This window comes from Garra rufa, chromosome 20 (genome assembly GCF_049309525.1).
Source record: "Garra rufa chromosome 20, GarRuf1.0, whole genome shotgun sequence".
NCBI lineage: Eukaryota > Metazoa > Chordata > Actinopteri > Cypriniformes > Cyprinidae > Garra > Garra rufa.
In genome coordinates, this window is record NC_133380.1 from 28,594,588 (window position 1) to 28,612,064 (window position 17,477).

Here is a 17,477-nt window from a genome sequence, read left to right on the forward strand (position 1 = left end):
TTCTATTTTCCAATTATTTTGTGGAACACGTTTCTGTCAAATACAACAAACAGAACACCCTGAAAAAATGGACTTAGTTGTCACATACAGATTTCTGTCATATGTTATGATATTCAGGGCAGTGGGTCACCACTTCTTGGATTGGACAGCTGTGTCCTTGCATCAACCTACACTGGCTAATGTGACGGACAGGCTAATTCAACTAAATACAGAATCAAAATCCTGCATGTTTCAACATCTCATGGTTTCCCTTTCATCTCCGCTCTATGAGTGTGTTGACTTAACCTTTTGTCTATTCCATCCAATAATAACAACATTAAGCAACCTCCAGATGCTTGCCAACAGAAAACCAGCACTGAAATGTGAAGGACAGCAAAATGTGTAGTTAATCTTGGTCTAAAGTTTAAAGCATCCATGTATCAAGCATTAATCACACTAAGACAGGGAAAGCAGGGGACATGGACACAGGTAATAAAGCTGTCACAGACAGCTTTAGCCCACAAAACACTGAGCCAGGACATGGAGAGGATGTGGACTGACATGACTGACGGCATGAGTGATAGCTTTAAACCAGAGTATGTGAGTAAACCAGGAATTGCACAATTTTGCCTGGAGCGAGAAGCTTGAGTGTCTGTGTTCTGTCACTCCAGTACTACCACATTGCAAGCATGTTAATGCTCCCGAAATGCGATGTCAAAAATAATTTACTACATGCAAAAGAACTATTAACAGGTAATTTGAATGTGGCGATAAATAAAAATTCAAAGTGGAATTTTAAGTTTTTAGAAGAACATGATGAAGGGTTCCTTTCACATAAGGGAATGAGGAAAAAATGAAAAGAAGGGCAATACGTCACTCTCTCCTCTCAGATCTGTAGTCTATTCAACTCTCTGAGGGATTTCTCCAGCTCAAAACCTAAAGGGGTATAAGGGGAAACTGCAGTCATTCTACTCCACTTACATTCAGTCTCAAGACAGTTCTCACTCACAAGGCATCTGATACTGCGACTAGAGAGGTTCGATACCCGTTTTCCCTTCCCAATACCGATTCTGATACCTGGGCTCGGGGTATCGGACGATACTGAGTACTGATCCAATACCTGGGTGCGTATCTGTATATACAGCTGTAGATACTACTAGCCCTATATGAATTGATTGATCAAACTATTTTATGGTGTGCATAACCATATTTTATGGTTTGACAGTATTTTTATAATTAGCATTACTACTTCTGGTTTTCTGATGTACATCAGCGCTGTTTATAACAGAGAATTCTGCGCTTATAAGCTGAACAATGCGGTGGTCGCACCAGTGCAACCGCTCTCAAAAATTAATCGCACTGGCAGAAAAACTAGTCATAGCCTGGAGCCCTGTAATATTACCAAAAGTGTCACGCGTGCTTCAGTACAAGCAGCAAACAAAACCGCGCCTCTTTTCACTGAAACAGAGACACGCACAATTCTTATTTAAATAGTTGTTTTGCGGCTTAATATTTACAAATATTAGTCCATATCACGATTTGATTCGTGTAATGACCTACTTTTGATTAATTAATCCAAACTTTGACAAATTCCGTAACATTCCGCGTTAAACTGTAAATTCCGTTTTTATTCCGTCCACGTTTTCCGCATCACGGAAATCAGAGGGCCCTACATATGAGACAGGTTGGTCCAGTCTGGAATGCTGCCAAACATTACTCGTTACATTACTTGTTACACAAATATTAGTTTTCACAAAGTTTGCTGCTAAACTGCTTTTAATTCTTTGTTTCAGTTGTTTCTGTGATGTACTGAAATATAATTAAGCACTTCATACGTTTCAAAGGCTTTTATCGACAATTACATGACATTTATGCAAAGAGTCAGTATTTGCAGTGTTGGCCCTTCTTTTTCAGGACCTCTGCAATTCGACTGGGCATGCTCTCAATCAACTTCTGGGCCAAGTCCTGACTGATAGCAACCCATTCTTGTGGGTTTTTGTTTGTCCACCCGCCTCTTGAGGATTGACCACAAGTTCTCAATGGGATTAAGATCTGGGGAGTTTCCAGGCCATGGATTTTCAACATTTTGGTCCCAGAGCCACTTAGTTATCACTTTTGCCTTATGGCACGGTGCTCCATCGTGCTGGAAAATGCATTGTTCTTCACCAAACTATTGTTGGATTGTTGGAAGAAGTTTCTGTTGGAGGGTGTTTTGGTACCATTCTTTATTCATGGCTGTGTTTTTGGGTAAAATTGTGAGTGAGCCCACTCCCTTGGATGAGAAGCAACCCCACACATGAATGGTCTCAGGATGCTTTACTGTTGGCATGACACAGGACTGATGGTAGCGCTCACCTTTTCTTCTCCAGACAAGCCTTTTTCCAGATGCCCCAAACAATCGGAAAGAGACTTCATCGGAGAATATGACTTTGCCTCAGTCCTCAGCAGTCCATTCGCCATACTTTTTGCAGAAGATCAATCTGTCCCTGATGTTTTTTTTGGAGAGAAGTGGCTTCTTTGCTGCCCTTCTTGACACCAGGCCATCTTCCAAAAGTCTTGGCCTCACTGTGCGTGCAGATGCGCTCACACCTGCCTGCTGCCATTCCTGAGCAAGCTCTGCACTGGTGGCACTCCGATCCCGCAGCTGAATCCTCTTTAGGATCCTGGCGCTTACTGGACTTTCTGGGACGCCCTGAAGCCTTCTTAACAAGAACTGAACCTCTTTCCTTGAAGTTCTTGATGATCCTATAAATTGTTGATTTACTGTAGGTGCAATCTTAGTAGCCACAATATCCTTGCCTGTGAAGCCATTTTTATGCAACGCAATGATGAACGCGTTTCTTTGCAGGTCACCATGGTTAACAATGGAAGAACAATGATTTCAAGCATCACCCTCCTTTTAACATGTCAAGTCTGCCATTCTAACCCAATTAGCCTGACATAATGATCTCCAGCCTTGTGCTCGTCAACATTCTCACCTGAGTTAACAAGACGATTACTGAAATGATCTCAGCAGGTCCTTTAATGACAGCAATGAAATGCAGTGGAAAAATTTTTGTCGGGAAGTTAATTTTCATGGCAAAGAAGGACTATGCAATTCATCTGATCACTCTTCATAACATTCTGGAGTATATTCAAATTGCTATTATAAAAACTTAATATATATATATTAGGGTTGTCACGATACCATACAAATGACTTACGATACTATACCAGCTGAAGTATCACGATACCAAGTAGTATCACGATACCATGCAGTATCCTGTTAATTTAGAATTCAATTCTACAAAATGAATAAAAAATTCATAAATAAAAAGATGTACATGAAAACAGGCAAGATTTTTCTCTGAATACTTCATTAATGTGAATGAATGACTGGCTATTGTTATCCATGAAATCATGTAAACAAAACTCATCTGAGCACTACACAGAAGCTTTATGGAGTGACATTTAGATGTGGTGTTTATACATTTAGACTGTACTTATAATTGCATAAATAATGTTATAAGATTAATATTTTAAGTACAAAACTCTGAATATAGAAATATGTTGGAAAAGAATGGAACATGACGGGAAACTTAAAACCGCCAGCAGGTGGCAGCAATGTTCATAATTGAATCACTGAGTCGTTCAAACGATTCTTTCAAAACGGCTGAATCATTCAGGAGTGAATCAAATGACTCATTTTTATGAATGGCTTAGTGAATCAGTGATTCGCCCCAAACCAACGCCAATTCAGATTCGAACACAGAAACGAAACAAAAACATCTTGCTCGTGTCATATTGCTGAAGCATTTTTGCTGCCATATCTTAAAATTTCAAAGTAAGCAGGTTGTATATTAAAACATATTCATTTATAATGTTAAAAAAAACATTCTTCGTGATCGCAAAGATGCTTCCAGAAACGAATTATTACACTTGTTCTAAAAGTGGGCAAATGAATAAAAATACGAAAATTCTTTCTAGTAAAATATTTTGATGTTTAATAAGTGATTCTTGAGCTGCTATTTTTTAAATAACATTAGACGGTCTGAATCACACCCTCTCTTCTGAAACTGCAGCGTGAAGAACGACGTGCGCGCGCAGCTGCTCATTTCAAACTGAACTGAAGCGTCGGGAAACACTGAATAGCACAGAAAGCGTATACACAGCCTATACTACACAACGCACAGCAGAAAGACATTTTGGCAATCAACTTGTAATGTTTCTGCTGGCGTGCATGAACGTTTTAAACAGTGTTCAACATATCTACAACATATCTCACGGTACTATTGTGTGGACGATTCAAAAATGCAATGGCACCGGGGGTATTTGTAAGCTTTAGTATCGCGATACTACCGTAGTACCGGTATACCGTGCAACCCTAATATATATAAACACACAAAAAGAAGTGATTCACTGAGTTTCACTGATTCCTGCTTTGTCTGAAATAGTGTGTCATTTACAACAAACTCAATGATCCATTCCATTCCACACTACTAACAACACTAATGTAAGTTTCCTCAAGACATTTACAGGAAGACTGCATTAAAGAACACAAAGAACACCACATTAAGCAAACTGAGAATTCATCACAGCTTCACCATGTGACACATAATAACACTCCCTCTGTATTATCACTCCAGGAAACTTTCTGGCTGCCTTATTTGCTCTTGACGGGGTTCAGAGAAGGATAAAGCGTCCAATTACAGCCGGCAGCAGACTTCTGACAGCGCACACCACCATTGGGGTTATAGATCACGGCCTGCTAGTTTAAGGATCCACCAGCACAAATCAAGGGTTCAGGGGCCCTGCGGGGACCCACTTCAGTCGTGCTAATTATGAGTCTTTCTGCTTTTGTGAGACCATCTTGCTTGCGCTTTAAAAGTTTTAAGAGAACCACGCATTGGCTCAAAAAAAAATAAAATAAAATAAAAATACAGCCTTTTGTAGAGGGCTGGCTGATCTCTGTCTGCTGATTCATTCAAAGAAAAACACTCCTAATATTCAAAAGTGAAGAATACTTAAGCAATTTTGGAGCAGTTTGAATCCATTATTTGCATCAAAGTACCCAACTTGCACCAAAACGTCTCCAACATCCACAATGACTCATAGAGAACACAGGTGCCAAAAAACACAGATCAATGTGCAAATACTACAATAATTAGACACAGGGAACTACTTCAAAGTGCTCTTAGCTTTGCCTTGCCAACAGTTAATGCCTGAAGATCAGGGAAAACCATAGTCATATGAGTCAGTTCGTATTCAATTACAGGGTTTCTGCAGTTTCATAAGGCTTAATTTAAGACCTTTGTAGGGCCTCGTAAACAGAAATGTAACACTCTCAGAAATGCGTCATCATATTGTTATTATTAAGTATAAATGCCTCGGAAGCACATATATGGTAACGTAAAAGCTTACAAACATTTTATTTCTATGTTAAAACTGAAACATAAGACGTACAAAACACATAACCAACAATCAGACTCTAAACACTATGTGCTCTCAAATGCTGCTATGGCACCTGAGTGACTGTTTAAACAGAACAAACGGATGTGAAAACAATAATCAAGCTTCTCTGATAGCAATCTGACATATGAGGGATCCTCATACCCTCCCACTTGTGTGTATAAGCACACTGTAAAACATTTTTTAAAATATTAGTGCATGTTTTACAAGAAAATACAATTTCAGTCTTTCTACTTGGGAATTTCACATTTAATTCAATGTGTTTCTTTTTTGTAATTGTTTCTGAATCAAGATTATTACTTCTTTTTTCCCCAAATGTGGCTACACTGACATGCACCCAAAAAATCCCTCATGTAAACACCTCATTGATCCAGATGAGCTCCATCCAAACTAAATTTGAATCAGATTGAAACTTTGCAATATTCCAATCAACAGGGAAAAATAAAACCCTCAATCTTCTCAACTGGATTCAAAAAATACCTAGCACACAGTTGCACTGCCATAATGTGTATGTTTTCCTTTTAGAAGTTTTCCTTCGTTTTGAATCCATCAACTGAGCACTGCACATGCACACAAGTTTTGTTCAGAATACACATGAAGAAATGTAAATCAGACTGAAAAATTTAGGGTTCATATAAACAAAATGTTCAAAATCTGATTGGAACGGATTAATTAATATTTGATAAAAAAAAATTAGTGTATGTAAACATACATAGCATTAGATAAAAATAAAAAAAACTAGGATGAAAACTTTCTAAATGCTGTTGCAAGGTGAGGAATATGAAGTTGACTCTGCATTAGGTGTGAGAGGAGGAAACACATTTCCGATCTGATGGCTCAGAAAGGAACTCCAAATCCTGTGTCACGGTCTAGTCGTACACAATGAGGGCTAAAATAGAAACTTGTGCTTCACATGGAGCATTTTATTGGCTCCTCTGGTCTTAATTAAGACTCCGGATATCCACGAGGCCAATGTTCTTTAAACATCTCAGAGAATTCACCTCCTTTTCTTCTCATGCCTGTTTGTTCTCTACATGTGTGTGTCCTTTGTGCCCCTATAATCAATTACATTCCAAGAATTTTTGGGATGTTCCTAAAAGAAGCAAATCTTTTCTTCTCTTCCATTAACAACATGCCAGTCAACAACACACCTGCTTCCACACCTCATCAACAAACAGCAATAACAACAAATACAACACATCAGAACAGCTGACTAAACCTATGGCATGATGATGATTTAACTTAAAAATATAAATAAATAAATAAATAAATAAATAAAATCTAATAATAAAATAAGAGTTCACGTGACAAAACTAAATAATTACATTGTTAATTTTGTTACACTCAAAAATACTCATATATTTATTACATTAGTGACCTAGTAACAGTGCAATAAAAAGTTATATGTATTTATGTATTATAAAGTATAGATTTCTGATTCATTTTACTTCTACATTAAAATGGGAAGAATGTAGTAAAGAATGTTTGGACATGTTTTGGGATGTATAAAATGTGTAAATGCCGCTTTCATAATGTATGTAAGTTTGTATAATCTTGGGAAAATTACCCAATTTAGTTTTATTTTCTTTTACACATGTGAACAACCTTTTAATAAAGTTGGTATACAGTTGAAAAGCATAAAGTATAATTTAAAAGCCTACTGGACAAAAAAGTCATGGTTATGTATTATAATTTCAAAGCATTAAATATAATTTGGGCTTATTTTTGATGCTCTACTGCGTCTATTTTGTGTACATCAGCTATGTTTTAATGTGACTTCTAGTAAAAATAGCTACATGCACTCACAACACACTCAAGAATTGAACATTCAGTTGGTTGGTTTCAACATGTTTTCTGTGAAAAACCTTCCCTCAAACTGTTTGAACTTGATCGCTTCAATACAGTTACAGACCATTTGTTTGAATGACTTGTATTGCTATAAAAAAGCATTTTCAACTTTTCAAAAGATCTATCTTAAAGGAAATGTTCACCCTAAAATGAAAACTGGCTGAAAATGTCCTCACCCTCAGGCCAAGATGTAGATGAGTTTGTTTCTGGGAAAAGATTTGGAGAAATGTAGCATTACATCACTTGATCACTGGATCCTCTGCTGTGAATGGTTACAGTTACAGACCATTTGTTTGAATGACTTGTATTGCTATAAAAAAGCAACATTTTCAGAAATCTGCAGGCAGGTTTGCGTAAGTCTCTGTGGTTGAAGAGAGACAAACCATCATCAGCAGGCAGAGCAGGGCAGGACATCCTCTGTCACGCTCTTATATCACCCTCAAACACACACACACACACACACACTCATTCTCACATGCTACGCCACATTCCTGCCAACTGCAGAGCGACATCAGATTCCAGTCCAGACTCGCTCCGTCCCCAGCGTCTCACTCTCGCTGTCTGTCTGTCTCATGTCTTCAATACCGTCTGCTATGTAACGTAAAACAGCGTTCAGAGGCGGAAACCTGATGTTGTCTTACATTAACCTGATTCTGCTCAGAGTGGCGTCTCTCTTATCCTAATGCTCTCTTAGTGTAGCTTTTAAACTTTTTAAAAGATCTGTCTTAAAGGAATAGTTCACCCTAAAATTAAAATTGCCTGAAAATGTCCTCAACCTCAGGCCAAGATGTAGATGAGTTTGTTTCTGGGAAAAGATTTGGAGAAATGTAGCATTACATCACTTGATCACCAATGGATCCTCTGCTGTGGATAGGTGCCGTCAGAATGAGTGCAGTCCATCCTTTATTTTCCTCTCACACCAAAATCCATCAACTATTTGTTTAGAACTGGTTTGGCTTGTAAACAGTGTTTGATCGGTGCATATTTCTCTTCTGATTCAGACCAGACGACTTTTGCACTGGGGAAAGCAATATGGATAAAGGACTCGTAACTTAGCCATAATCAACCATTTTGAAGTTAAAAATGTCTTAATGATGGACTTGTTTCTTACAAGCACACAGCTTTTGGATTCACGAGACATTAATGGATGGTGTGGATTACTTGTGGATTATTGGGATGTTTTTATCAACTGTTTGGACTAGAGATGCACCGAATGTTCGGCAACCGAAATTATTTGGACGAAAATAGCAAAAAAGCTCTTTCGGTGTTCTGCCAAATAAGCAAAAAGGCAATCAAATAGATGCGCGCACTAATGCAGCAAACATGTCGGCAGTGTGGAAGCATTTAAAACTGTCAGAAAAAGAATCAAAAATCATTACAAGCACCAACAGCGAGAGACTGTTTAGAACCGCATTGCATGTTGAAAAAGGGGTGGTTGTTGCTGGTTACTGTATGATGGCCTTAAACCATTAGTAAATAAACTACAGAACGTTATGTTGTCTAATACACGCATAAATTGTATGTATTCTGACAGCTCTGCATGAGCTCATTAGCCAGGGTTCAAAGTCCAAAGCGTGAGGGAAATCTGTACTGAAACAGCGTAATGAGAATCATTCATAAATCTGCTGCTGTCAGCAAAAATATAAAAAGTAGCACTGAGCTCTTCTTGTGGGTTTCCGACAAAATAAAAGTCAACATTCATAAATGTTAGCATTGTAATTTTACTGTTGTTCTGTAAAATCTAATAAAAAAAAGTAAGACAAAAATAATGATTACAATCATTACAACAGCTTTATTAATACATTTATTATAATATTCTCCATTGCTCAGCAAGGCTGCATTTATTTGTACATTAAAAAACACACATGCCTGATTCAAGAAGGGGGTCTTAAAAATGGCTTAATTTTAAGTTAAATTGTGCTTTGTTGGTAGACTATAATGTCTACTAGAATGTTAAAAATGTTCAGGGTTAAGTAAATATTTTTAAATTGTTAGTTTTCACCCCACATCGTTATTCATGATTACAATTACAAGAACTTAAAAACTTAGATTTATTAATGTGATATTCTTTAAGTTTTTTAAGTCCCGGTAGCTTAAAATGGCAAATTAAATCCATGTTGAGAATAACAGCATTTCAGATGCTTGCAGAACACAAAATAACACTGTTGGAACACACAGAATGAATAAAGTAAACTTAAGTATTAAATCCCAAGTAGGGCTGGGCGATATGGAGCCAAAAATATATCTCGATGTATTTTGCTATATCTCGATATACGATATATATCTCGATATCTTTACAGGATAAATAACCCCCCCAAAACTACTGCAAAAACAAATATGCCAAATACCAAAGTCTTTTTTATTGAAACTCAGAGGTAGGCAGTTCAGAACAAAGTGCTTCTGCGAATTTTCTTTTAATATATAAATAAACCCTTTTAATTTTTGGCAAACAAACAGAGGTTTACTGTTAAAATCAATACATGGAAGACAAATTATATTCAGTTTAAAACGTTTAAATAATAATTGTAGTATTTTTTTCTACAATTAAGTGGTGAATCTTGTTTTATGTAAATTATTTAAATAGGAATATATAAACACCTTAGTTTGTTTAATAAAAGAACAATGTATATCCCTGTTCTAGGAAAGATAACCTTAAATGACTTCTATTGTGATCTGGCGCTATATCGAAAATAAAATGAACTTGACGTTCAAGGGGGGCGGGGGTGCCGTTGGGGGGGGGGGGGGGGGGGGGTTGGGTGGCGCCCCCTAAGATAATGGTAGGGGAGACACTGGTATACATATATTCACGACAGTAGACATATGTCTGTTGTTCGTCGGACGCCTTAAAACCAAAGTATCTCCATATAATGGAGCCAGTTGTCCTTTTTTTGCGACGAGTTCTGTAGCCTCCGGGCTGGTTGCGGGCGCCGCCATGTTGAATGAGACGACAGGCGGAACAAAAGCAAGGAGGCGGGGGCGAGCACAGTACAGAGAAGGCAAACTAGCAAAGTGGCGAAAATTAAATATAAACATTAAATCGATATACGATATGTCAAAATTCATATCAAGTTTAAAAAAATATCTTGATATATTTTAAATATCGAGATATCGCCCACCCCTAATCCCAAGTAAGATTAGTAAATATTCTAGAGTATGTTAATTAGAATTGACAATAAATTTACTTGATATTTATTACTTAATTTACTTGGGAAGAGTTTGCTTTTTTCTTACTTTAAACTGATTATTAAATGAACTAAGTTTGCTTTGAAAAAATAAGGCAAAGGTTTTTAATTTTTTTTTTTTTTTTAGTAAACTGAACTTGTTAGAATTTACAGTGCACAAAAAGGCAATTGAACTCAGGTCACCACAAGCGCAGTTGCGCTATATGTCAGCACGCTAATCACAAGGCTAGCGGCACGGACAGCTGTTTTAAACTATTTCATAATGAATATTGCAAATTTACCAAATAAATTTTAAAAAAATTCAAATAAAACCCTTAGTGAGTGAATTATATAGCTGTCACCGGTTAATAATAGAGAAAGCCGAAACAAACGTTTGTGTTATTTTAAAGTAATCTTTTTTTTTTTTTTTTTGAGACACTTACTAGAGAAAAAAGCTCTAGTAATATTAAAAGATTTATTTCATGAAAATGGCACAGATTTAACATTTATCATATACCTATGATGGTGCCAGGTCTGGGTTGAGCACTGAACAAACTGTCCCTGCCAATTCAGGCATCAGAATATAACTCAGCTAAACACCGACCTGACTCAAGATACAAAATCAACACATTAACCTACGACAGCAGTCAGTTGTTTGAATGAATAAAATGAACTTTTCATTTGACCAGTCTGTCTGAAAGATGTCCAGTTTAGACTTGTATGAGGCATTGTAACCTAAATTATCATGCAATTAGCAAGCATCCACTTCCACTTAGTAAGCACCTCAACTAAAGTAAGCACCTAGTATTATAACATTTCACGGTCTAATGTTCTACAGTGTATACAAAAATAGACTAAACTTACAACAACAAAAAATCTAATTAAAACATAGGCTTAATTTGGCATGAAAGCTGATACAAAGCAACAATAATGATGCTAAATTGTAATTTCAGTGAGCTGCATTAAGCATCAACGTTCACAGATGTCCAAATAAAGAAATGAACAGTAATGAGGCAGCATCAGTTATTGTGCAATTAGAAAAAGTAAGCTAAATTTGAAATTAGATTTTAATGATATCCTGTGGACTTCAGTGAGACTGAGGTTATCTTATCTTATCTTATGACAAGTTCAGAATGGGTGTGTGTCTCATCATATCACCAGCACAATCACCCAGCTTTACATTAAATATGATTAAAGCGGCATAAATTTACAGGCACAAACTGCATTATCTCTGTGTCAAAGTTTCTGTTATCTGATCTGGTAAAGCCATGGTTTGTTTCATATATCCAACAAAGACATTTCTGACATTTTAGTTGTTACAAAACTCTTGTACCAAATAATTGTACTAATCACCACATTTAACATTTATTACTGACAAATTTCAGTAAGATTTCTAGCACAAACCTGAAAAGTGCATTGTTGTTTAAAAAAAAGATAATGTTAATGAGGCTGTAAGATTAAAAATCCCAATGAATTTAGCCTGGATTTCATTACGTGACGGTTTTACCACTATTCAGGTAGCCTTTGGCTTTACATTTTAATATCTATTATAAAAAGTAGCACAGAGCATTTAATAATCAAACTCAAGAACACAAGATAAGTAAGTGTTTGAAAGACTACAGTACGCATTTAGTTTCTACATTTGTTATAGTGTTCACATTTGAAAAGTATAGACAGGAAAATATTTAACATTTTAACAAAAAACGCTCTCTTCCCACAATGTATTCACAGGCAGTGAATAGTGTAGACACAAAAGTATGACTAAACTATTACAAGCTGTTGCTTAGAAAGCAGTGATTCAATTTACAGCAACAACATTTCTTATTCCTTCACAACTTTTTGTAAAAGCTTGGAAAACAAACCCACGCTGCCTCCGTTCAAGAGTTCATCAGCACAGCAAGACAGCCAGCAGAATTAGGATTTCTGGGAAATGTAGTTTTGAGTAACGTCATTTTAAAGGCAATGTGGTAATTCAAAACCCTGTGCCATCTGGTTCTATAATCGCCTCCCACTTACAAAGAGCCTTTTCTGGTCCCTCGGCTTGTGTTTATTTTGTGTTCTCTCCTTTGTTTACTCTTATGGCACAGGTACAGGAACGAGAGATCAGGTCAGAAAGACAGAAAAGAGCGATGGTAGGAGATATGTCTGGAATTCTCCACATGTGCACTTAACCTGTGCCTGAACTCCAGGCTACGGCCAAATGTTTTTCAGCTAGTCATGGGAGTAACATTCTCACCACTAACATAACAGTTCACTGCGGCCATAGTGTTGTGAAACGCTCTCTTCTGAGGAACATAGCTATGTTGAGAAAACATGAAAAAACAACATCATAAAATAATGTTTAAGATATGTTTGTTATATTGCTGCCTACCAGCGATATGTATGTGAATATAGAAATGTTTGTCTGCAATGTGTATTTTCATACAATCAAGCACAGGGTCAAAATATCGAAATAACTAATACAGGAAATGTCTGTCAGGTTATTAAGGAGTTATTAAAATTGTAGAATTTTAACAGCATTTAACAGGAATATTGTGTACTTCATTAATGAGTATCTGTAGCAAGTGCAAGACATTTTCTGACAAAGTGATTCTGACGAAGAAAGTAGTAAAATATTAAAAAAATGACAGTAATCATAATAAATTAAAACATCATTAAAGCTACTTAAAGCCAAATGAAATAAATAATAAAAAAAATCTCTGCCTGTAATTCTAATAGTTTAGAAAAACAGTTTTTTGTTAAATGGATGCTGAAAATGCTGAACACTCCACACTGTGATTCATATACAATTTATTTAAAAATATTTAATACAATTTGAAACCATTAAAACATGATTTTTTTAAATGGAACAAATTTAATAAACGTACTCTTATACAAATATAATCTCACATTGGACTTATGTTTACAATTTTAAAAGCTTTTTGCTTAAAGCTTGTGTTTTTGGCAAAACATAAATATATTTAGACGAGAGATACATTTTCAAATTAATATTCACTTTATTGAAGGGCCTTTCAGATATCAGTGGGACCACTAAAACATATGTAAATCTGGACCACAAAACCAGTCTTAAGTAGAACGGGTATATTTTTCTTCAATGGCAAAAAATCATTAGGAAATTAAATAAAGATAATCTTCCATGAAAATATTTTGTACATTTCCTACCGTAAATATATCAAAACTTAATTTTTGATTAGTAATATGCATTGCTAAGAACTTAATTTGGACAACTTTAAAGGTGATTTTTCTTTGTAGTTAGATTTTTTTTGCACCCTCAGATTCCAGATTTTCAAATAGTTGTATCTCGGCCAAATATTCTAACAAACTACAGAAGCATAATTAATACAAAGCTTATTTATTTAGCTTTTAGATTATGTATAAATGTCCACTTTAAAAAAAAAAAAAAAACTCTTATGACTGGTTTGTGGTCTAGGGTCACATATTAGGTCTGGATTTTCAGCCCTAATGTGTCTTATTGTATTTTTCTGTCTTGTTGTATTTTTTGGTGTTGGAGCAAGCGAGAATGCAAAATTTATATTGGCTTTGGTCTCTATTTGTAACTCCATTTTCCATGCTAGTTTACTTGTACATTCCAAAACTGAAAATGTGAAAAGGGTTCATGTAGAGCAGCATAAAACCACTCACACACATGAACCTGAACGTTTGGAATCACACTCTACATTCAATGGTTCATAAAACATTAAGGATTTTAGCATTCAACCATTAACACATACAATCAATGCATACAATGTATAATATAAAAGATAAATGAGAAACAACACATCCTCTAGCTGTGGTGCGAGTAACACTACTGGTCTGTTTGGGTAGACAGGACCATTCAGGCTGGCAGCCAGCATGGCGAATACCAGCGGCTGGTGCAGGGCATGTGGTCTGTGATCTGCTTCCACTAATTCAGGCTGGAGAGGACAAAGATTGATGAGCTGCTATAGAAGGTGGACAAGCAAAAAAACTGCCATGCCATTTTATAAGACAAACGGATGTCAATTTGTTTGCAGTGAGTAGCCTTGACTTAAAATAAAAGGCTTAATATCATTTGAAAAACTGTGGTTGATGGGATCAGCTTCTCCTTGCTGACACTTCACTACACTCTTAAAAATAAGGGTGCTTTGCGATGCCATAGAATAACTTTTTTGTCTAAATGGTTCCATAAAGAACCTTCAACATCTGAAGAACCTTTTTGTTTCACAAAAGGTTCTTTGTGGCAACTAAGGTTCTTCAGATTATAAAAAGGTAAGCAAGAAATAGTTCTTTGAAGAACTGTTGACTGAATGGTTCTTTGTGGAGCCAAAAATGGTTCTTCTATGGCATCGCTTGAAGAACCTTTTGAAACACCTTTATTTTTAATAAAGAGTGTACAGTATCTGGCAGGAGATGATCACATACACTCTACCAGCTATGCTCATACTGGTAGTTGCTCCCAAAGGTCGCTGATCATTTGCATGAAGTTAAACATTTCTCAACTTTGTTGTGTCAATGAACATGCCCACATCATGTCCCCAATGGTTGCTGTTGCTTATGTCACCAAAAAAGTCATGCAAGCATAAATAACATGCATGCAAATTCCAGTATTTACTAAGAAAGTTGACTTAATTTATTTATTTAGACAACAATCTTCTCTAACTTAATAGTAAAAAGATCACAGCATTCAATTAAATCCAAACAAAGAAATCTGTATGACAAATTCACTGTATTTTGCAAATAAATAAACACTTTCTTAAATGTGTATATATTCAATGACATAAGGGAATGTGGGAGTTTATCAGTGTAAAGAAATTAAAGTGACAGCCTCAGATTACAATCAGTTTCTATAATTCATCTGTGACGTTGTTCTCTCTGACTGTAGGCGTGACTGTGAAACACTACTGCGTCACAAGCCGTGTATCTATTAGCAGTGATGTCAAAAGCTTTTGACAGTAAACATTCCAGACACTTGACTCTTGCACAACTCTCATCAGCAGTCTTCAGAATTCTAACCAACACGGGTTGCTTGTGCTCTTAAAACGCCTGTAGTTTCTTCGGGTTCCACTGGTTGAAGAAGAGCATTAGCAACACCAAAGTCATGGGTTCAACACTTGGACCGATAAAATATAGTCTGAATGCTACATATTTAAATTAAAGCATCTATCAAATGCTATATACATCTCTTGCTGTCTTTCTAGGATTATTTAATGTGAAACAGAGAGACAACATATATACATTAGCTTATTATACCTTAGTTATTACTTAACTGAATATAAATTAAACGTCAAACTTAAACAACCAATTATAGGTTACCTATACATTACACCATAATTTCTATCCACCAACAAAAAAATGCAAATAAAATAAGCAGGCGTGCATAATATAACCGCCAATAAACAAAAAAATAAACTAACAACTGATAGCTATAGGAAATATATGAAGATTAGCATCGATTATCATTATCTTTTAAATGTGTCTGACATTATATCTACAGTGTCGCATTTGATAAGCCTACCCCCCAAAAAATAAGTTCTGGGAAACAATGGAACATTCACATCCTGAATTATGTAACTGTTTAACCCCATCAACAGCTACTACGCGTCGCGACAGGAACGCTTATCAACAACTAAGCTGGCAACACTGTAAGTACTTCGTTTATAAGAAATGTAAACGTTCTTATATAATATGGCTGTTTCGCTGATAGCGTTGTAGTTTTGTCGCGTCGCGTTGTTCGCCTTTGGTCCTTTAACAAACATGGACGGTCACTAGAGGCGTAAACATTGCCCACACAGTCTGATAAGTTCGCTGAACTGAAACTTTTTTCCATGTTATTACTCCACAACGGTACAGTCAAAGCGTCACGGTGGGTTTTTCAAGGGGTGGGGCGTTGTATTTTCCCACCGCTGAAAACTTTCGTGCAATCGTTCCGACTGCAAAGCAAATGAAACATCAAAGCATCCGCATCCCTCTTTTGATACGATACAGAATACGTCGATCACTTTCCGATTCTGGTCACGTTTCGAATAGTTCATCAATAATATCTATATCTTCATATTTAAAATGATTGAAAGTGAATTTTCCATAATTTACTACCAAAGTTATTCTCTTCCGCGGGGACGCTGAAACTTCGGTAGTAAATCTATGCGTGTATGAATGTGAGTGCGTGCGAACGACTTTAATATTTACAGCCACACGACGAAGCTATTATTACCAGAAACTTATGAAAGCCGCCATTCCCAGCAAAACCAACCCGATTCTGACCCTTCTTTTAAACGCGCTGTATCCAGCTCTACAGACAATGATCCCACAGAAAGCTGGAGTTGATTTGTCAAGGACACTGCAGCTCACATTTGTGCATAGAAAGCCGCTGGTTTTAGAAAGCAGCAGTCAAATACAAAGAAAAACCCATCTGCGTTACCTTTTTGCTGTTTCTGCTGTTGTATCCGTTGTAGGGGTTGATTCCCGTCCTCGGCGGTACGGAGAGCAGCATTTTTCTCAGCGCGGTGTCCGGAGCGGCGGGGCTGACGTCAGTCAGAGGAAGTTCAGGCGGGATCTTTTTTTCTCTCTCTCTAATTGAACAATTTAAATGTACAAACTCAAGTAAGAAACAATACATGCATATGAAAACCAATATGGATAGGCTTATAAGTAAATCTCCAGTAGAATACTGTTTACTGTTATTCCATTTGATTTTATGTATATGATATTAATGTTTAACATCAGTGACATCTTTTTTTCCCCTAAAAGACCATACACATAAACCAAAAACTGAAATAAATTCAATAAAGGAATGTCAGTAATCTTGTTTAGCCAGTTGTAAAGATCCAGCCAGAACTGTAGAGTGTAAATAAAATACATTTTCAATAGTTTTTAACACTTTCAGACAGAATCTACTAAAATCTACTTCAAAACAGATAACAGCAGGATAAACATTGTTTATTATTATAATGTATTTCGCTCACTTTAGGTAAGATTGGCCATTTCAGATAATTACAATATTTATTTATAAACTACGTTTTATTTTCAAAAATCAGGAAAAAAAAAACATATAGCCTACTTATT

General features: G+C 36.2%; 1 protein-coding gene across 1 annotated transcript in view; it reads right to left on the bottom strand.

Moving 5' to 3' along the window:
• rbms2a (RNA binding motif, single stranded interacting protein 2a) overlaps positions 1–17,134 on the bottom strand; it is a 61,976-nt gene extending 44,842 nt beyond the window's left edge. Inside the window, exon 1 of the mRNA XM_073825773.1 lies at positions 16,834–17,134. Coding sequence (XP_073681874.1) covers positions 16,834–17,031 — 198 coding nt within the window. The 5' untranslated portion in view covers positions 17,032–17,134. The remainder of the gene's footprint in view (positions 1–16,833) is intronic.
• Between the last annotated feature and the right edge of the window lie 343 nt (positions 17,135–17,477).